Genomic DNA, 22,085 nt, shown 5'->3' with positions numbered 1-22,085 from the left:
GATAATAATTCTAGGTGCCAAGTTGGTAAAGATGAGTTCAAGGATCTTACAATAGGGGTCCCTGTTACTCATGATCCCATAATTAAGTGTCCTCCAAGCACACAGTAACCAACTCACGTCCGACTCCATCACTGTAGATTTCTTTGTAAACCTCTCCAGAAGTTCCTCGTTGCATCTTTATGCATTGATCAAGGAGATTTATGACACTGGAAATATTTCATAATTATGACAGGAGATGAATGACGGAAACAAATATGCAAACACAGGATTGTGAGTGTGTCTGTGCATGTGTGTCTACAAAAAATATAGACTGTTATACCTTCAATTTTCCCCACTCTTCAAGTCAAATGGAATACTGTGTAAAAGGCACCAGTGAGTATGAACTCTGAAAAGGATACATCTCTGTGACAATGATGACTGCATTCTTCTTCTCAAAGGCATCATGGAAATACAGGACTCTCTCGTGGTCCAACCCAGACAGCAGATTCATCTCTCTAAGTGCAGAGGCCTTCCTCTTGGCTCGGGCAGATATGAACTTGGCAGCATACTCTTTTTTCCCCACTTTCTGCGTCACTCGTTTTGCATAGGAGAAAGCTCCTCTAAAAAAGATTGTTATTGATTAGGATGTAACATTTTACAGTCACTTTCATGTAAAAGCATTAACCAACCATTTCTAAACAGTGAATAAACACATATTTCATTATTTATAAGCATTACTTAATAATTAGAACATTTATAAGGAAATAGTTCTTACAATTAATACAAAATTAGGAATTGATTTGTTGGTTTTACATTTACATGGAGTACCAGTCAAATGAATGGACACACCTACTCATTCAAGTGTTTTTCTTTCTTTCTTTTTTTTTACTATTTTCTACATTGTAGAATAGTAGTGAAGACATGAAAACTACTAAATAACACATATGGAGTCATGTAGTTAAACAAATCAAAATGTATTTTATATTTGAGATTCTTCAAAATAGCCACCCCTTGCCTTGACAGATTTGCACAATCTTGGCATTCTCTCAACCAGATTCATGAGGTAGTCATCTGGAATGCATTTCAAATAACAGGTGTGCTTTGTTACAGGTGGAATTTCTTTCCTTCAGTATTTTGTAAAAGTCCATATTATGGTAATAACAGATCAAATAAGCAAAGAGAAAGACAGTCCATCATTACTTTACATTCATTACATTAAGTTCAGTCATTTCGGAACATTTCAAGAAGTTTCTTCAAGTGCAGTCGCAAAAACCATCAAGAGCTATGATGATACTGGCTCTCCTGAGGTCCACCACGGGAAAGGAAGACCCAGAGTTACCTCTGCTTCAGAGGAAAAGTTAATTAGCGTTACCAGCCTCATAAATGGCAGCCCAAATAAATGCTTCACAGAGTTCAAGTAACAGACACATCAACGTCAACCGGTCAGAGGAGACTGTGTGAAATCAGGCCTTCATGGTCAAATTGCTGCAAAGAAACCACTACTGAAGGACAGCAATAATAAGAAGAGATTTGCTTGGGCCAAGAAACACGAGAGCAATGGACATCAGACCGGTGGAAATCTGTCCTTTGGTCTGATGAGTCCAAATTTGAGATTTTGGGTTCCAACATTGTCTTTGTGAGTCGCAGAGTAGGTGAATGGATGATCTCAGCATGTGTGGTTCCCACCGTGAAGCATGGAGAAGGGGAGGTGAGGGTGCTTTGCTAGTGACACTATCTGTGATTTATTTAGAATTCAAGGCACACTTAACCAGCATGGCACAACATTCTGCAGCGATACGCCATCCCATCTGGTTAGCTTAGTGGGGCTATCATTTTTTTTTTTCAACAGGACAATGACCCAACACATCTCCAGGCTGTGTAAGGGCTATTTGACAAAGAAGGAGAGTGATGGAGTGCTGCATCAGATGACCTGGCCTCTACAATCACCCGACCTCAACCCAATTGAGATGGTTTGGGATGATTTGGACTGTAGAGTGAAGGAAAAGCAGCCAACAATTGCTCAGCATATGTGGGAACTCAAGACTTTTGGAAAAGCATTCCAGGTGAAGTTGGTTGAGAGAATGCCAAGAGAGTGCAAGGCTACTTTGAAGAATCTCAAATATAAAATATATTTTGATTTGTTTAACTACATGATTCTATATGTGTTATTTCATAATTTTGACGTCTTCACTACTATTCTACAATGTACAATGGGATATGTTGACTCCAATGCTTCCCACAGTTGTGACAAGAAGGCTGGATGTCCTTTGGGTGGTGGACCATTCTTGATACACATAGGAAAACCCAGTAGTGTTTCAGTTCTTGACACACTCAAACCGGTGCTCCTGGCACCTGCTACCAAAACACGTTCAAAATCACTTTAATCTTTTGTCTTGCCCATTCACCCTGTGAACGGCACATATCCAAAATTCATGTTTCAACTGTCTTTTTTAACATGTCTCCTCCCCTTCGTCTACACTGATTGAAGTGGATTTAAGTGACATTAAGGGATCATAGCTTTCACCTCGATTCACCTGGTCAGTCTATGTCATGGAAAGAGCAGGTGTTCCTAATGTTCTGTACACTCAGTGTATGTATATGTATGTGTATATATATTTCTTCTTCCTAGCTTTCTTTACAAACTGGTGACTCACCTCCCGATTTCCTTGTGGATGTCGTAGTAGTCAGTCAGCCGGCGCATCTTCCTGAGAATGGTCTCCTCGTCCTCCATTGAATCCTCCTTGTCTTCTCTAACTGCAAGGCAACGCAAAAGTGAGGACACACAATTACAATGCAGCCTAATTACAGGCCGATATGTCATAGTATTCTGGGCCTGAGTTAATCACATTCCCAACCTTTAATTTACATCAGCCTAAGAATACTGTAGCTGCATCTCAACAATCTGACTAATACGTGTCCTTGGTGAGTAGTATGAGGTACGAGCAGTGGGTCAGTTTCAGAGAAATCTGCATAAGCAATGCTGAATGGACATTTCACTCCAAAAATGAAAGTTTATCTAATGTTTTCAGACCTCAAAATGAATCCACGTCCTTTGACATCGGTTATGTAGATCCGGCTGTCTCCACCTCAAATTAATGGAAAAGATAAGCACCCTTTCACTTGGGGATTAAGTCATATTGCTGGATCGACACAACTGATGGCCTAGGTTGTGGACATATCTCGTAATTCGTCTACTTTTGAGGTCTGAAAACGTTGGACAAACTTTAATTTTGGAGTGAAAGGTCCCTTTAAATCATTTGCTTACACGACTACGCCTTTGTGTCAATACTGGAAAGCATATTTGATTAAAGAGTACGGAGAGGCTTACCTGTGTGCACGGTGAGCTCAGCCTTACAGGACACAGAGCCAGCCAGGTTCTTGGCTGTGCAGGTATACACTCCTGAATCTTCCGGACTTGTGTTGAGCACCACGAGGGAGCATTCGTTGTCGTCATACACAAAGGTGATGTGACTACTCTCACACAACAATATATCATCCTGAAACCAAGTCACAATAAGTCACTCTGAATGTAATCTTTTTTTTCTTCATGACAATAAACATGCATATAGTAAAATGATTACATAGAATGTCAATGCTACTTGTAATTACGCACTTACTATATTAGAAACTCATTTGAAACATAATGTGGACAGTTTCCTCTCACTACAATTCAGTCATTGTTTATGTACCTTCTTACCAGCTGAGTACATACATTCTGGTTATCAATCTTGTTAGCTATTGAGTAACTACAAGGCATGAGGGTGAAATGAATAAAGGGTTCCAATGATATAAAATGCTCATATGTTTGTGTCTCAATTTATGCACCTTAAACCACATGATGTCGGGAATGGGCTTGCCCTCCACGACCACAGCCAGACGAGGCGTATCTCCCATGTGCACATCCACATCCTCCATGATTGTCTCAAAGGTTGGCGGTGCTACAGATAGGGAACACGAGAATGTGTTTGATTTTTCACAATACTCAGTATCTCGATACTTAAAGTATCATTGCAAGGAAACACGACGCAAACTAAATGTCCTTACAATGTACCTTGCTGCAGAAAGGCATTTTGAAAGAGTAGCTAACTTTTTAATGGCCATAACTGTTGTTAATTATACGAGTTGGAAAGTGCTTTGAGCGCCTGTTATTAGTGATATATCCAAAAATCCAAATCATTATCATAATCCATCATTATTACACTCACCTGCCATTTCCACACTAAAGATGCAGGAGTCGCTGCCAAACTTGTTGGAGGCCACACACATCAGCTGACCCAAGTCACCACTCTTCACCCTCAGGATCTTCAAAGAGTGCTGGTCGTCATCGGGCATACTCATCTCATACAGCCCATGTTTGGTGGCAAGGACCACTCCCCTCCTGAACGCAGAGAACAATAAGGCAACGTACAAATTCCATTGTTGGGGTGTTGCTACTTTTTGGGGGTAAGAACTTTTGTTGTGTGACTGTTTCACACATTTTATTGTTTTATCCTACAGTCCTTGGTATTAAAATGACATTTTTGCATTTTTGTGGATTCAATTGTGGTGGAGCAAACAAGAAGGCCATCTGCAAGAGTAGATTAATGGCTCAATGTGTTGGAGCATGGTTTTGGCAACATAGAGCATGTGGGTTTGACTCCCACATGGGTCATACACAGTGCATTCGGAAAGTATTCAGACCGCTTCACCTTTTCCACATTTTGTGATGTTTCAGCCTTATTCTAAAATGGATTTAATTGTTTTTTCCCCTCAACAATCTACACACAATACCCCATAATGACAAAGCAAAAACTGGTTTTTAGACATTTTTTGCAAATGTATTACAAATGAAAAACTCATATCACATTTACATAAGTATTCAGTACCCTTTACTCAGTACTTTGTTGACACACCTTTGGCAGTGATTACAGCCACTTGTCTTCTTGGGTACGACGCTATAAGTTTGGCATACCTGTATTTGGGAGTTTCTCTCATTCTTCTTTGAAGATCCTCTCAAGCTCTGACAGGTTGGATGGGGAGCTTTGCTGCACAGCTCTTTTAGGTTCTCTCCAGAGATGTTCGAATGGCTTCAAGTCTAGGCTCTGGCTGGGCCACTCAAGGACATTCTGAGACTTGTCCCAAAGCCACTCCTGCCTTGTCTTGGCTGTATTCTTAGGGTTGTTGTCCTTCACTCAGTGTATGTTGTCCTTCCCCCCAGTCGGAGGTCCTGAGTGCTCTGGAGCAGGTTTTCATTAAGGATCCCTCAGTACTTTGCTCCGTTCAACTTTCCCTCGATCCTGACTAGTCTCCCAGTCCCTGCCACTGAAAAACATACTCACAGCATGATGCTGCCACCACCATACTTCACCGTAGGGATGGTGCCAGGTTTCCTCCAGATGTGACGCTTGGCATTCAGGCCAAAGAGTTCAATCTTGGTTTCATCAGAAAATATATTTTTTGTTCTCATGATCTGAGAGTCCTTTAGGTGCCTTTTGGCAAACTCTAAGTGGGTTGTCATGTGCCTTTTACCGAGGAGTGGATTCCGTCTGGCTACTCTACTATAAAGGGCTGATTGGTGGAGTGCTGCAGAGATGGTTGTCCTTCTGGAAGGTTTTCCCATCTTCCCAGAGGAACTCTGGAGCTCTGTCAGAGTTACCATTGGGTTCTTGGTCTCCTCCCAGACCAAGGCACTTCCCCCCCGATTGCTCAGTTTAGCCTGGGCAGCCAGCTCTAGGAAGAGTCTTGGTGGTTCCCAACTTCTTCCATTTAAAAATGATGGTGGCCACTGTGTTAGTAGGGACCATCAATGCTGCTGAAACTTTTTGGTACCCTTCCCCAGATCTGTACCTCGACACAATCCTGTCTCGGAGCTCTACGGACAATTCCTTCAATCTCATGGCTTGGTTTTTGCTCTGACATGCACAGTCAACTGTGGGACCGTATATAGACAGGTGTGTGCCTTTCCAAATCAAGATCAATCCATTTAATTTACCACAGATGGACTCCAATAAAGTTGTTGGAACCTCACAAGGAAGATCAATGGAAACAGGATGCACCTGAGCTCAGATTCGAGTCTCATAGCAAAGGGTCTGAATACTTATGTAAATAAGGTATTTCTGTTTTAGTTTTTTTCATAATTTAGCAAACATTTCTAAAAAAACGTTTTTGTTTTGTTATTATGGTTATTGTGCGTAGATTGATGAGTAAAAAAATAGTTTGTTCAATTTTAGAAAAGACTAGCGTAACAAAATGTGGAAAAAGTGAAGAGGTCTGAATACATTCCGAATGCACTGCATAGTGAATATGAGTTGAATTGTATATTTAAGTGAAAAGCATCTGCTTAAAAATGTCCATATTAATACAGTTGTATTGTATGTTGGCACCCTTGCACTTTACAATGGAGCAGGATGTTCTGTTTTCTCTTTTCAAAACTGGTTTAATGGCTATTTTTACCCTGTAGAGTCTTGAAATTTACCACAGATTAGGTAAATTGCACTTAAATGAGAATCACTTGCCTCCAACCAAATTTCTTCCAATTTTGAATATTTTAGTCCAGGTCATTATTTTTACTTTGAAGTGGCTGGATGCCCTTTGGGTGGTGGACCATTCTTGATACACACAGGAAACTGTTGAGTGTTAAAAACCCAGCAGCGTTGCAGTTCTTGACACACTCAAACCGGTGTGCTTGGTACCAACTACCATACCCTGTTCAAAGGAACTTAAACCTTTTGTCTTGCCCGTTCGTCCTCTGAATGGCACACATACACAATCCATGAGTCAATTATCTCCCTTTTATCTCCCTCACCAACTTCAAACATCAGCTATCTGAGCAGCTAACTGATCGCTGCAGCTGTACATAGTCTATTGGTAAATAGCCCACCCTTTTCACCTACCTCATCCCCATACTGTTTTTATTTATTTACTTTTCTGCTCTTCTGCACACCAATATACCTGTACATGACCATCTGATCATTTATCACTCCAGTGTTTATCTGCAAAATTGTAATTATTTGCCTACCTCCTCATGCCTTTTGCACACATTGTATATAGACCCCCCCTTTGTTTTCTACTGTGTTATTGACTTGTTAATTGTTTACTCCATGTGTAACTCTTTGTTGTATGCTCACACTGCTATGCTTTATCTTGGCCAGGTCGCAGTTGCAAATGAGAACTTGTTCTCAACTAGCCTACCTGGTTAAATAAAGGTGAAAATTTTTTTTTCCCTCAAGACTTAAAAATCTTTAACCTGGCTCCTCTCCATCATCTACACTGATCATCTACACTTAAGTGGATTTAACAAGTGACATCAATAAGGGATCATAGCTTTCACTGGATTCATCTGGTCAGTCTGTCATGGAAAGAGCAGGTGTTCCTAATGTTTTATTCACTCAGTGTATAACTGTACATTAGACTATCAGGTGTAGTGATCCAGTGCGTGACTTGCCTTTTCCAGATTACTGCAGCGTTGATGTGGTTCAGAGTGATAGTGATGCTGACTGACTGGTTCTCCTGCACATACACCATGTCTGGCTTATCAATTATTACTGGAGCCTCCTGAAGATATGGACCTTGGGAGAAATACAGTCATGTAAAGGGATAGTTGATCCAAATAAATAATTTACATATTTGTTTCCTTGCTTTGTTAGCAGTCTTTGGACAAGGAGAGAGTGAAAGCCATGCTTTCATTTAGTTATTAGCCCCTGCCACCAACCAACATAAGCACTGTGTCATCGATTCATGTTGCCCTCACTTGATGGCTCATACCTCTGTCGACAAGTTGCACTGGGTCTGTGGACGGAGAGGGTTTGCTAAAGGCCTTGGTGGTGATTGACAAGACCCTGAAGGTGTAGCGGACTCCTTTGGAGCAGGAGGTCACTGTGTAGCAAGGCTCTTTCAAACTGGATGCTATGATGGTCCACTGGATTGAGCCCAGCACTTGTTGTTGGATGGCATACATCAACGTGTTGGGATCTGCAATGACAAACATATATACCTTTTCAATATGTGAACGCATGTAGACAGAGGATTGACTTTGACCACCCGTGCAGATGGCAGATGAAATGGCATTCAAACAAAATTCAATTGAATGTGTACTAGATGTTTTCCTGTATTAGGACAATGGATGTGATAGCAAAACAAAATGCAATTCAGATGTGCTGGAACTGTTATATTCCCACATTGCAGATTTGCTTGAACCGCATTACCGATACCATCTACCCACAGCCGCATCTTATTCAATGTTCTTTAAACAATAAATTATTCCCCCTGGTGCTGTGCTTTCAATTTTAAACTATGACTTGGTAAATCTAAATGCAGTAAAGATATATCATTCTTCACTTTTACATTTTTTTGTGTGTGCTGTTACATCTGTCTAGCAGCTCTAGCTCTTGAAATACAGGAAACCATGGCTCCACAATCCATATTATATTGAATGACAGTAATGCCAGCGAAAAGAAAATGACCAATAGAGGGATCCAGCCTCCGGGGTTTCTTCCAGCACAGGGTTATCGTCTTGCCAGTAACAGCCTCTATTACTGGGGGCCCATCTGGAGGGTCTGGAAGAACGTCTGAAACAGTAATAGATATATAATTTCACACTACAAGTGTTTCACATATATAAGAGTTACATTTTAAGTGTTACATTAACCTTCATATTATACAGTATCCCTTTATCACATCCCCTACAGTAAATAGCTAAATCAAATGCATTTGATCATAGATTTGAACTTTTGTTAAAAACACAAGGTGCATAATTCCATTAACACTGTAATTCAAGTTAATGGTCCGTGGTGAAATCACCTTTTTGTGCATGCATCAACATACCAAATCAACCCCTAGCCCCGCCTCTAGATCTGAAACAATTGGATAGTTGCGTGCTCTATGGTGAAAATTCTACCTAGTCGAGGCAAAGCAAGGCAAACCTATGTAATTGCTGTGTTGCTTAAACCTATCAGGTTTATACTCTCTTCACAAAGTTAATGAAATGTCAACTGACTTAAAATGGTTCTTTGGCAATATGAGGACCATACATGCACATGACAATGGAAAATGTCTTACAATGCGTTATAACTGTACCAAAATGCATTATACCTGTAGGATTGAAGTAATATTATCAAAAAATCATCTGTGATTCCTCACCAGTCACATAGAGATGGGCGTAACAGGTGGCCTTGCCCACCTTGTTGGAGATTACGCTCTTGTATACCCCTCCGTGGGCGTGGCAGACAGAATGGATGACCAAGCTGTGGATGTCTCTGACTGGAAGAGAGGACCACCACAGGGGTGAGTTTCCCAATGCCTTGATAGCATTAAGATAATCGCTATATCCTGCTGAAAGTGCATTATTTGAATCCAAAAAACATTGTTGCACTTAAACTGACCCCCTATAGTCGGTTGATGCACCGGTGCGTCCCCATCAAAATCTGTCAGTTTAAGCTAGAGATATCAGTTTTTTGCATTGGATGTGTCTCAATCCACCACATCCGCTGATGTCGCACTGCCGCATCTGCGGTGAAAGGTGGCAGAGCTAGAGCAGTGTTTGTCAGAACACAAGACATCTCGAAAATCTGTCTTTTCACAAAACCGTCTGTTTTTCAAACAGTTTGAGCTAGAAAACTATTATCACCACTCTATGGAAAGGGGAGACTCTCACAATCATGATTGTGTTCTCTGTTTTGCTGTGCGACGCCAACGATGCATTTTTGGACTGTAGTTTTTGCCATGTATGGATGTGTTATTCCATGCAGTTCTCTAGGCTATAGAAGTAAAGGCCAAATTCAATATTTTATCAAATATATTGATACCTAGAGGTCCGACAAGCTAAAGACCTTCATCTGCATCAAGTAAAACAACACCTAGTTGCAGATGTGGGCACTTACCACTCACGAGGACTGTGTGCTCCCGATCTCCGTGGCCGACGTTAGTAAGACATTCATGCATGTTAACCCTCGCAAAGCTGCTGGCCCAAATGGCATCCCAAGCCATGTCCTCATGTGCAGACTAGCTGGATGGAGTGTTTACGGACAAATTTCAATCTCTCCCTATCCCAGTCGGTTGTCCCCACTTGCTTTAAGATGTCCACCATTGTTTCTGTACCCAAGAATGTGAAGGTAACTGTCATCATGAAGTGCTTTGAGAGGCTACTTAAGGATCATGTCACTTCCACCTTACCCAACACCCTAGACCCACTAAAATGTTCATAGCGCCCCAACAGATCCATGGACGACGCAATCACCATTGCACTGCACACTGCCCTATACCAGCTGGAGAAGAAGAATAGCTGTAAGAATGCTGTTCATCGACTACAGCTCAGCCTTCAACACCATAGTGCCCTCCAAGCTCATCACTAAGGGCCCTGGGTCTGAACCCCTCCCTGTGCAACTGGGTCCTAGGCTTGCTTACGGGCCAACCCCAGGTGGTCAAGGTAGGCAACAACACCTGCGCCACACTGATCCTCAACACGGGGGCCCAAGCTCAGTCCCCTCCTATACTTCCTGTTCACCCATGACTACGTGGCCATGCACGTCTCCAGCTCAATCTTCAAGTTTGCTGACGACCCAACAGTGGTAGTATTATATCCAAGATGGCGTAGCAGTCAGAGGTCTTTCTCCTTTGTCTTATCGTGTCCCATGTATATATCTTTTCAGATATTTTTCTAAACCTCAACTTCAAAATACTCTCCTGCAACCCGCCTCACCCAATGTGGTGAGGATCTACTTTTTTCTAAAGTATTTTTCTTTACCTGAATCGGAATCACCCAACAGAAGCTAGCCAGCTAACTAGCTACTAGCTAGTAGTCAGCTAACCACTGCTAGCGGTCATCAGCTACCTTTAGCCTGGAAAGCTCTTGCCAGTTTATACAACACGATTCAAACCAGAGCATACCGGACCTATTTTCTCTCCATATCCCCGGATTCCTACCGCAAGCTCTGAACCTTCTCACCTGGATCATCGCAGCTAGCTATCTGCAATCCGAGTGACCAACCCTGGCTAATGTCTCTGTCCCGTAACAAGCACCAGTTAGCCAAGAGCTAGCCCATGCTAGGCCCATCTCCTGGCTAGCTGAAGAGGTCCATCAACCACTCCTAGGCTACAATACCTATTTTGCCAACTGGCCTGGACCCCTTTTACTGTCGGAACGGGGTACAGAACCCTGCCGATTCTTCACGTCTGGACTACCGACGTAATCTCCTCGAGGGGGTTACTCAACCGGCTCATACATCGCGACGTCCCCTGAATGCCCATCTGCTAGCCTGCTAGCCGTGGCACACTAGCTTTCTAGAGCATATTGGACTGTTAGCTGAATAGATCCATTTGCCAATTAGACTGGACCCCTCTGCTACACGGAACCCTACTAATCCATCTTGACTGGTCTATTGACAGAACCTTACGACGAGGATAAAACAGACTTTCCTCTGTCGCGACGTCCCTCTAAGGCCCTTCTGCTAGCTGTCTGAATCGCCGTGTCTCCAGCCAGCCCAACCACTCATGGTCTCCTATGATTAGTCGGATATGCATGTTGGTCCATTATTGTTCTGGTTAGTGATTATTGTTTTATTTCATTGTAGAGCCTCTAGCCCCGCTCAATATGCCTTAACCAACCATTTAGTTCCACCTCCCACATGACATGGTGACATCACCTGGTTTAAATGTTTCCAGAGACAAAATCTCTCTCATCATCACTCAATGCCTAGGTTTTCCTCCAATGTACTCACATCCTACCATACCTTTGTCTGAACATTATGCCTTGAATCTAATCGACCGCGCCCAGAAAGCTGCTCCTTTTACTCTCTGTTCCGAGCGTCCTAGAAGACGAGTTCTTTTAGCCTTTAGCCGTATCCTTATTCTACTCCTCTGTTCCTCTGGTGATGTAGAGGTTAATCCAGGACCTGCAGTGCCTAGCTCCACTCCTATTTCCCAGGTGCTCTCATTTGTTGACTTCTGTAACCGTAAAAGCCTTGGTTTCAAGCATGAAGAAGAAGAAGAAGCCTCCTCCCTAAGTTTGCTTTATTCACTGCTTTAGCACACTCTGCCAACCCGGATGTCTTAGCCGTGTCTGAATCCTGGCTTAGGAAGACCACCAAAAACCCTGAAATTTCCGTCCCTAACCATAACATTTTCCGGCAAGTTAGAACTGCCAAAGGGGGTGGAGTTGCAATCTACTGTGGAGATAGCTTGCAGAGTTCTGTCTTACTATCCAGGTCTTCTAATTTTAAAAATCCACCTTTCCAGAAAAAAGTCTCTCACTGTTGCCGCTTGCTATAGACCACCCTCTACACCCAGCTGTGCCCAGGACAACATATGTGAATTGATTCCCCCCCACCTATCTTCAGAGCTTGTGCTGCTAGGTGACCTAAACTGGGACATGCTTAACACCCCGGCCATCCTACAATCTAAGCTAGATGCCATCAATCTCATATAAATTATCAATGAACCTACCAGGTACAAATCTGTAAACATGGGCACCCTCATAGATATCATCCTAACCAACTTGCCCTCCAAATACACCTCTGCTGTGTTCAACCAAGATCTCAGCGATCACTGCCTCATTGCCTGCATCCGTAATGGGTCTGCGGTCAAACGACCACCCCTCATCACTGTCAAACACTCCCAAAAACACTTCAGCGAACTGGCCTTTCTAATCGACCTGGCCGGGGTATCCTGGAATGATACTGACCTCATCACGTCAGCAGAGGATGCCTGGTTATTCTTTAAAAATGCCTTCCTCACCATCTTAAATAAGCATGCTCCATTCATAAAATGTAGAACCAGGAACAGATATAGCCCTTGGTTCACTCCAGACCTGACTGCCCTTGACCAGCACAAAAACATCCTGTGGCGTACTGCATTAGCATCGAATAGCACCTGCGATATGCAACTTTCTTGGGAAGTTAGGAACCAATATACACAGGAAAGCTAAGGCTAGCTTTTTCAAACAGAAATGTGCATCCTGTAGGACACTGTAAAGTCCTTGGAGAGTAAGAGCACCTCCTCCCAGCTGCCCACTGCACTGAGGCTAGGAAACACTGTCACCACCGATAAATCCACTATAATTGAGAATTTCAAGAAGCATTTCTCTACGGCTGCCCATGCTTTCCACCTGGCTACCTCTACCCTTACCCCGGTCAACATCTCAGCACCTACTGCAGCAACTTGCCCAAGACCTCGCCTGCCCCGCTTCTCCTTCACCCAAATCCAGACATGTTCTGAAAGAACTGCAAAATCTAGATCCCTACAAATCAGCCGGGCTAGACAATCTGGACCCTCTCTTTCTAAAATGATCCGCCAAAATTGTTTCAACCCCTATTTCTAGCCTGTTCAACCTCTCTTTCTTATCGTCTGAGATAAGATTGGAAAGCTGCCGCAGTCATCCCCCTCATCATAGGGGGAGACACTAGACTCAAACTGTTACAGACCTGCCCTGCCTCTCTAAAGTCTCCGAAAGCCAAGTTAACAAACAGATCACCGACCATTTAGAATCTCACCGTACCTTCTCCGCTTTGCAATCTGGTTTCCGAGCTGGTCATGGGTGGACCTCAGCCACGCTCAAGGTCCTAAACGATATCATAACCGCCATCGATAAAAGACAATGCAGTGCAGCCGTCTTCATCGACCTTGCCAAGGCTTTCGACTCTGTCAATCACCACATTCCTATCGGCAGACTCAATAGCCTTGGATTCTCGAATGACTGCCTTGCCTGGTTCACTAACTACTTCTCTGATAGAGTTCAGCGTGTCAAATTGGAGGGCCTGTTTTCTGGAACTCTGGCTGTCTCTATGGGTTTGCTACAGGGTTCAATTCTTGGGCCGACTCTTTTCTCTGCATACATCAATGATGTCGCTCTTGTTGCTGGTGATTGTCTGATCCACCTCTACGCAGACGACACCATTCTGTATAGATCTGGCCCTTCTTTGGACACTGTGTTAACAGTACAACACACCTTCAGAGGCCTCCAACTGCTTTTAAATGAAAGTAAAACTAAATGCATGCTCTTCAACCGATTGCTGCCCGCATCCTCCCGCCCGACTAGCATCACAACTTTGGACGGTTCTGACTTAGAATACCTAGGTGTCTGGTTAGACTGTAAACTCTCCTTCCAGACTCACATTAACCATCTCCAATCCAAAATTAAATCTAGAATCGGCTTCCTATTTCGCAGCAAAGCATCCTTCACTCATGCCGCCAAACATACCCTCGTAAAACTGACTATCCTACTGATCCTCGACTTCGGCGATGTCATTTACAAAAAAGGCTCCAACACTATTCAACAAATTGGATGCAGTCTATCACAGTGCCATCCGTAGGGATGAGAGGTTATTTTCCTGGCACCACTCCGCCAGGGCTCTCACCTCCTCCTTGTTGGCTGTCAAACCTTTTTATTTATTTATTTAGTTTCACCTTTATTTAACCAGGTAGGCTAGTTGAGAACAAGTTTTCATTTACAACTGTGACCTGGCCAAGAATAAAGCAAATCCGTTACTTTTTAAAAAACAAATTGCATATTCATATTCTGGATTCTTGACATCGGTCACTCTAATATATCTACTGCTGTACATACCATTCTTAGCATATATTGTGTACATAAATCTGGTGTATGTACAGTGCATTTGGAAGGTATTCAATCAATCTACACACAATACCTCATAATGATTAATCAAAAAGAGGTTTTTCGAAATAAAATAAAAAATATTTAAAAATATCACATTTATATAATTATTCAAACCCTTTACTCAGTACTTTGTTGGAGCACCTTTGGCAGCGATTACACTTACAGCCTCAAGTCTTCTTGGGTATGACGATACAAGCTTGACACACCTGTATTTGGTGAGATTCTCCCATTCTTCTCTGCAGATAATTTGAAGCTATGTCAGGTTGGTTGGGGAGGTTCGCTGCACATGTCTTTTCAGGTCTCTCCAGAGATGTTCGATTGGGTATCCACTCAATATCCACTCAAGGATATTCAGAGACTTGTCCCAAAGCCACTCCTGTGTTGTCTTGGCCGTGTGCAACAGGTCGTTGTCCTGTTGGAAGGTGAACCTTCGCCCCAGTCTGAGGTACTGAGCACTCTAGAGCAGGTTTTTATCAATGATCTCTCACTACATTGTTCCATTCATTTTTCCATCGATCCTGACTAGTCTCACAGTCCCTGACGCTGAAAGACATCCCCACAGCATGACACTGCCCCCACCATGCTTCACAGTACTGATGGTATTGGCCAGGTGATGAGAGGTGCCTGGTTTCCTCCAGAGGTAACGCTTGGCATTCAGGCCAAAGAGTTCAATCTTGGTTTCATCAGACCAGAAAATCTTGTTTTGCATGGTCTGATAGTCCTGAGGTGCCTTTTGGCAAACTCCAAGCAGGCAATCATGTGCCTTTTACTGAGGAGTGGCTTCCGTCTGGCACTCTACCACAAAGGCCTGATTGGTGTCGTGCTGCAGAGATGGTTGTCCGTCTGGAAGGTTCTCCCATCTCCACAGAGGAACTCTGGATCTTTGTCAGAGTGACCATTGGGTTCTTGATCACCTCCCTGATAAAGTTACTTCATCCCTGATTCCTCAGTTTGGCTTGGCAGCCAGCTCTTGGAAGAGTGTTGGTGGTTGCAAACGTCTTCCATTTAATAATGATGGAGGCCACTTGGGGACATTCAATACTGCAGAAATGTTTTGGTACCCTTCCACGGATCTGTGCCTCGACATAATATTGTCTCAGAGCTCTATGGACAAATCCTCTGACCTCATAGCTTTGTTTTTGCTCTGACATCCACTGTCAACTGTGGATACATAGACAGGTGTGTGCCTTTCCAAATCATGTCCAACCAACTGTATTTAACACAGATGGACTCCACTCAAGTTGTAGAAACATCTCAAGGATGATCAATGGAAACTGGATGCCACCGATTTCAATTTCGAGTCTCAAAGCAAAGGGTCTGAATACTTGTATAAATAATTAAATACTTTTTTTATTAATCTGAAAAAAATTCTAAAAAGCTGTTTTCGCTTTGTCATTATGGGGTATTGTGTGTAGATTGATGAGGACATTTTTTTATTTAATCCATTTTAGAATAAGACTAACGTAACAAAATGTGGAAAAGGAGAAGGGTCTGAATACTTTCCGAATGCACTGTGCGTATAGATTGCATTTGGATTACTTTTACAGTGCTACAGTGCCTTGCGAAAGTATTCGGCCCCTTTGAACTTTGCAACCTTTTGCCACATTTCAGGCTTCAAAGATAAAGATATAAAACTGTATTTTTTTGTGAAGAATCAACAACAAGTGGGACACAATCATGAAGTGGAACGACATTTATTGGATATTTCAAACTTTCTTAACATATCAAAAACGGAAAAATTGGGTGTGCAAAATTATTCAGCCCCCTTAAGTTAATACTTTGTAGTGCCACCTTTTGCTGCGATTACAGCTGTAAGTCGCTTGGGGTATGTCTCTATCAGTTTTGCACATCGAGAGACTGCAATTTTTTTCCCATTCCTCCTTGCAAAACAGCTCGAGCTCAGTGAGTTTGGATGGAGAGCATTTGTGAACAGCAGTTTTCAGTTCTTTCCACAGATTCTCGATTGGATTCAGGTCTGGACTTTGACTTGGCCATTCTAACACCTGGATATGTTTATTTTGAACCATTCCATTGTAGATTTTGCCTTATGTTTTGGATCATTGTCTTGTTGGAAGACAAATCTCCGTCCCAGTCTCAGACTCCATCAGGTTTTCTTCCAGAATGGTCCTGTATTTGGCTCCATCCATCTTCCCATCAATTTGAACCATCTTCCCTGTCCCTGCTGAAGAACAGCATGATGCTGCCACCACCATGTTTGACAGTGGGGATGGTGTGTTCAGGGTGATGAGCTGTGTTGCTTTTACGCCAAACATAACGTTTTGCATTGTTGCCATAAAGTTCAATTTTGGTTTCATCTGACCAGAGCACCTTCTTCCACATGTTTGGTGTGTCTCCCAGGTGGCTTGTGGCAAACTTAAACGACACATTTTATGGATATCTTTAAGAAATGGCTTTCTTGCCACTCTTCCATAAAGGCCAGATTTGTGCAATATACGACTGATTGTTGTCCTATGGACAGAGTCTCCCACCTCAGCTGTAGATCTCTGCAGTTCATCCAGAGTGATCATGGGCCTCTTGGCTGCATCTCTGATCAGTCTTCTCCTTGTATGAGCTGAAAGTTTAGAGGGACGGCCAGGTCTTGGTAGATTTGCAGTGGTCTGATACTCCTTCCATTTCAATATTAACGCTTGCACGGTGCTCCTTGGGATGTTTAAAGCTTGGGAAATCTTTTTGTATCCAAATCCGGCTTCCAAATCCAAACTTCTTCACAACAGTATCTCGGACCTGCCTGGTGTGTTCCTTGTTCTTCATGATGCTCTATGCGCTTTTAACGGACCTCTGAAACTATCACAGTGCAGGTGCATTTATACGGAGACTTGATTACACACAGGTGGATTGGATTTATCATCATTAGTCATTTAGGTCAACATTGGATCATTCAGAGATCGTCACTGAACTTCTGGAGAGAGTTTGCTGCACTGAAAGTAAAGGGGCTGAATAATTTTGCACGCCCAATTTTTCCGTTTTTGATTTGTTAAAAAAGTTTGAAATATCCAATAAATGTCGTTCCACTTCATGATTGTGTCCCACTTGTTGTTGATACTTCACAAAAAATACAGTTTTATATCTTTATGTTTGAAGCCTGAAATGTGGCAAAAGGTCGCAAAGTTCAAGGGGGCCAAATACTTTCGCAAGGCACTGTATTTGGGATGTTAATTGGTTTCGTTATGACATTTCTTGAATATATTTTAATTATTATTTGTGTACTTGCTTGACATTTTACTGCATTGATAGGTCCAAGTAACATAAGCATTTCGCTTCACCCGCTATAACATCTGATATACTGTGTACTCCACCAATACAATTTGTTCTTACTTGATGAAGTTGCAGTTTTAACTTATAGAGCTGGATTTATAAAATACCAATCTCAACTCACACTGTGTCATTTTCCTGTCCTCCGTGCTGTCGATTTTCTTGCCATTGTGGAACCACACAATGGTGGGGTACGGCAGTCCAGCCACCTTACACTTGAGCACGGTCTCTTTGCCCTCGATCACGTCCAGGTCGTACAGGGGCTTGACAAAGTCAGGCATGGTGAAGCGCTCAACCTCATTGTCCGGCACCTCGGGCTCCTCCGGGATGGATGGCATCTTCTCTAGCTTTGCCCTTTGGAGGGAGGGAGGTGAGAGAGAGAAGAGGGAGGGACGAAGGGAAGGGAAGTTACTATTGGGAAGACATGACCCAAAACACACCCGCAACATATTTGTAGAGTTAAAAGCACAATGTAATCATTACGTGCAAGGATTGTGATTCCAAATAATAAAAACATTTGATTACTTATACACTATAGTAAATTTGGCCAAATACGTATAATTTCTTTAAATGGATACATAAGTGATTGTATGTCTAAATGGTAAAACATATGAATGAAAACACTCACAAATAAAAAGGTAACATCCTGTACTAGGACAATATATTCATAACTTTATTTAAAATCCCAAATACTGGAGTACAGTATACATAAAATGTAGCTTTTCCAAATACAGTACAGGTACAGTGCCTTCGAAAAGTACTCAGACTCCTTGACTTTTTCCTCATTTTACCCCATAATTACAAAGCAAAAAACTACACTAAACTGAAATACCTTATTTACATAAGTATTCAGACCATTTGCTATCAAAATCGAAATTGAGCTCTGGTGCATCCTGTTTCCATTGATCCTCCTTGAGATGTATCTCCAACTTGGTTGAAGTCCACCTGTGGTAAATTCAATTGATTGGACATGATTTGGAATGGCACATACTGGTCTATAGAAGGTCCCACATTTGAGATTGCACGTCAGAGCAAAAACCATGAAGTCAATGGAATTGTCCATAGAGCTCCGAGATAATATTGTGTTGAGGCACAGATCTGGGGAAGGGTACCAAAACATTTCTGCAGCATTGAAGGTACCCAAGAACACAGTGGCCTCCATCATTTTTAAATGGAAGAAGTTAGGAACCACCAAGACTCTTCCTAGAGCTGACCGCCCAGCCAAACTGAGCAATCGGGGGAGAATGGCCTTGGTCAGGGAGCTGACCAAGAACCCAATGGTCACTCTGACAGAGCTCATCTGTGGAGATGGGAGAATCTTCCAGAAGAACAACCATCTCTGCAGTACTCCACTTATCAGGCCTTTATGGTACTGTAGAGTGGCTAGACAGAAGCCACTCCTCAGTAAAAGGCACATGACAGCCTGCTTGGAGATTGCCAAAAGACACGTAAAGGACTCTCAGACCTTGAGAAACAAATGTCTCTGGTCTGATGAAACCAAGATTGAACTCTTTGGCCTGAATGCCAGGTGTCACGTCTGGGGGAAACCTTGCACCAACCCTACGGTGAAGCATGGTGATGGCAGCATCATGCTGTGGGGATCTTTTTCAGAAGCAGGGACTGGGAGACTAGTCAGGATCAAGGGAAAGATGAACGAAGCAAGTACAGATTGATCATTGATGAAAACCTGCTTCAGAGCACTCTGATCTCAGACTGGGGCGAAGGTTCACCTTCCAACACAAACCAGTCGTGGCTTTGGGACAAGTCTCAGAATGTCCTTGAGTGGCACCTTTTGGTCTTATTTCTTGTTTATATCACAATAAAAAAGATTTTGCATCTTCAAAGTGGTAGGCATGTTGTGTAAACCAAATGATACAAACCCCCCAAGAATACATTTTAGGGGGGTGAATACTTTCACAAGCCACTGTACATAACCAACCCATAAAGTAAAATGTAATGTCCATATATGGCCAGCTATGTAAACTTTAACATTGATTTATCCTGAAATAGATTGTCTTCTTCTAATGCCTCTTATTTTATAACCTGAGATACAAAGGGGGCATTGCGTTTTCAATATTGGTCAGGTTTATCAGAAGATCATCTGCAAATAAGTTTAGTTTACATTCATGTTTATCAATTCTGATTGTTTAGGACATAAATGCAAATGTATGTATACAAATGTATACATTTTATTATTTCAGTTGGGCAGTTGAAAGCTTCCAAAGTTTTCAAAAGAAAAGGCTAGTCAATATGGTTGAAAGCCATCAACAGCCATTATTGGCAAATCTATCTTATTTTTTTGTGCATTGTTTTAAACTGAAACACGTTCTTGTATTTGTTTAAAAGTGTCTATTTTTAATAACCCATGTTTGATTGATGTGTATCAAGTCTGGTAAGAGTTCTGCCATTTTATTGCTTATAAATGTATAATTTTACTGTCACGATTTATAAAATATATGAGTACAGTTGATGTCGGAAGTTTACATACACCTTAGCCAAACACAGTCGTGGCCAAAGTTTTTGAGAATTACATAAATATTAATTTCCACAAAGTTTGCTGCTTCAGTGTCTTAAGATATTTTTTGTCAGATATTACTATGGAATATTGAAGTATAATTGCAATGCTTTTATTGACAATTACATGAAGTTGATGCAAAGAGTCAATATTTGCAGTGTTGACCGTTCTTTTTCAAGACCTCTGCAATTTGCCCTGGCATGCTGTCTATTAACTTCTGGGCCACATCCTTGCTGATGGCAGCCCATTCTTGCATAATCAATGCTTGGAGTTTGTCAGAATTTGTGGGGTTTTGTTTGTCAACCCACCTCTTGAGAATTGACTACAAGATCTCAATGGGAGTTTCTGGGGAGTTTCCTGGCCATGGACCCAAAATATCGATGTTTTGTTCCCCGAGCCACTTAGTTATCACTTTTGCCTTTTGGCAAGAAGCTCCATCATGCTGGAAAAGGCATTGTTCGTCACCAAAATGTTCCTGGACAGTTGGGATAAGTTGCTCTCGGAGGATGTGTTGGTACCATTCTTTATTCATGGCTGTGTTCTTAGGCAAAATTGTGAGTGAACCCACTCCCTTGGCTGAGAAGCAACCCCACACATGAATGGTCTCAGGACGCTTTACTGTTGGCATGACACAGGACTGATGGTAGCGCTCACCTTGTCTTCTCCGGACAAACTTTTTTCCCGATGCCCCAAACAATCGAAAAGGGGATTCATCAGAGAAAATGACTTTACCCCAGTCCTCAGAAGTCCAATCCCTGTACCCTTTGCAGAATATCAGTCAGTCCCTGATGTTTTTCCTGGAGAGAAGTGGCTTCTTTGCTGCCCTTCTTGACACCAGGCCATCCTCCAAAAGTCTTTGCCTCACTGTGCGTGCAGATGCACTCACACCTGCCTGCTGCCTTTCCTGAGCAAGCTCTGTACTGATGGTGCCCCGATCCTGCAGAATCAACTTTAGGAGACAGTCCTGGAACTTGCTGGACTTTCTTGGGCGCCCTGAAGCCTTTTTCACAAAAATTGAACTGCTCTCCTTGAAGTTCTTGATGATCCGATAAATGATTGATTTAGGTGCAATCTTACTGGCAGCAATGTCCTTGCCTGTGAAACCCTTTTTATGCAAAACAATGATGACGGCATGTGTTTCCTTGCAAGTAACCATGGCTGACAGAGGACAAACAATGATTCCAAGCATCACCCTCCTTTTGAAGCTTCCAGTCTGTTATTCAAACTCAATCAGCATGAGAGAGTGATCTCCAGCCTTGTCCTCATCAACACTCACACCTGTGTTAACGAGAGAATCACTGACATGATGTCAGCTGGTCCTTTTGTGGCAGGACTGAAATGCAGTGGACATTTTTGGGGGGATTCAGTTCATTTGCATGGCAAAGAGGGACTTTGCAGTTAATTGTAATTCATCTGATCACTTTTCATAACATTCTGGAGTATATGCAAATTGACATCATACAAACTGAGGCAGCAGACTTTGTGAAAATTAATATTTGTGTCATTCTCAAAACTTTTGGCCACGACTGAAAACTCAGTTTTCCACAATTCCTGACATGTAATCCTTGTAAAACTTCCCTGTATTAGGTCACTTAGGATCACCATTTTATTTTAAGAATGTGAAATGTCAGAATAATAGTAGAGAGAATGATTTATTTCAGCTTTTATTTCTTTCATCACATTCCCAGTGGGTCAGAAGTTTACATACACTCAATTAGTATTTGGTAACAT

General features: G+C 42.3%; 1 protein-coding gene across 1 annotated transcript in view; it reads right to left on the bottom strand.

The window, feature by feature from the left end:
- Positions 1–22,085, bottom strand: part of spegb (striated muscle enriched protein kinase b) — a 123,971-nt gene that overhangs the window by 28,987 nt on the left and 72,899 nt on the right. Inside the window, exons 13-23 of the mRNA XM_020453670.2 lie at positions 17,964–18,193; positions 9,097–9,216; positions 8,421–8,525; positions 7,723–7,929; positions 7,403–7,526; positions 4,185–4,357; positions 3,805–3,917; positions 3,308–3,476; positions 2,634–2,733; positions 399–599; positions 118–175 (exon numbers count right to left, since the gene is read on the bottom strand). Of these exons, the coding sequence (XP_020309259.1) occupies positions 118–175; positions 399–599; positions 2,634–2,733; positions 3,308–3,476; positions 3,805–3,917; positions 4,185–4,357; positions 7,403–7,526; positions 7,723–7,929; positions 8,421–8,525; positions 9,097–9,216; positions 17,964–18,193 (1,600 nt within the window). The remainder of the gene's footprint in view (positions 1–117; positions 176–398; positions 600–2,633; positions 2,734–3,307; positions 3,477–3,804; positions 3,918–4,184; positions 4,358–7,402; positions 7,527–7,722; positions 7,930–8,420; positions 8,526–9,096; positions 9,217–17,963; positions 18,194–22,085) is intronic.

The sequence above is a fragment of the Oncorhynchus kisutch genome, linkage group LG2 (assembly GCF_002021735.2).
Source record: "Oncorhynchus kisutch isolate 150728-3 linkage group LG2, Okis_V2, whole genome shotgun sequence".
Lineage (NCBI taxonomy): Eukaryota > Metazoa > Chordata > Actinopteri > Salmoniformes > Salmonidae > Oncorhynchus > Oncorhynchus kisutch.
Note: the sequence above shows the minus strand (reverse complement) of the source record. Positions and strands in the feature narration are given on the sequence as shown.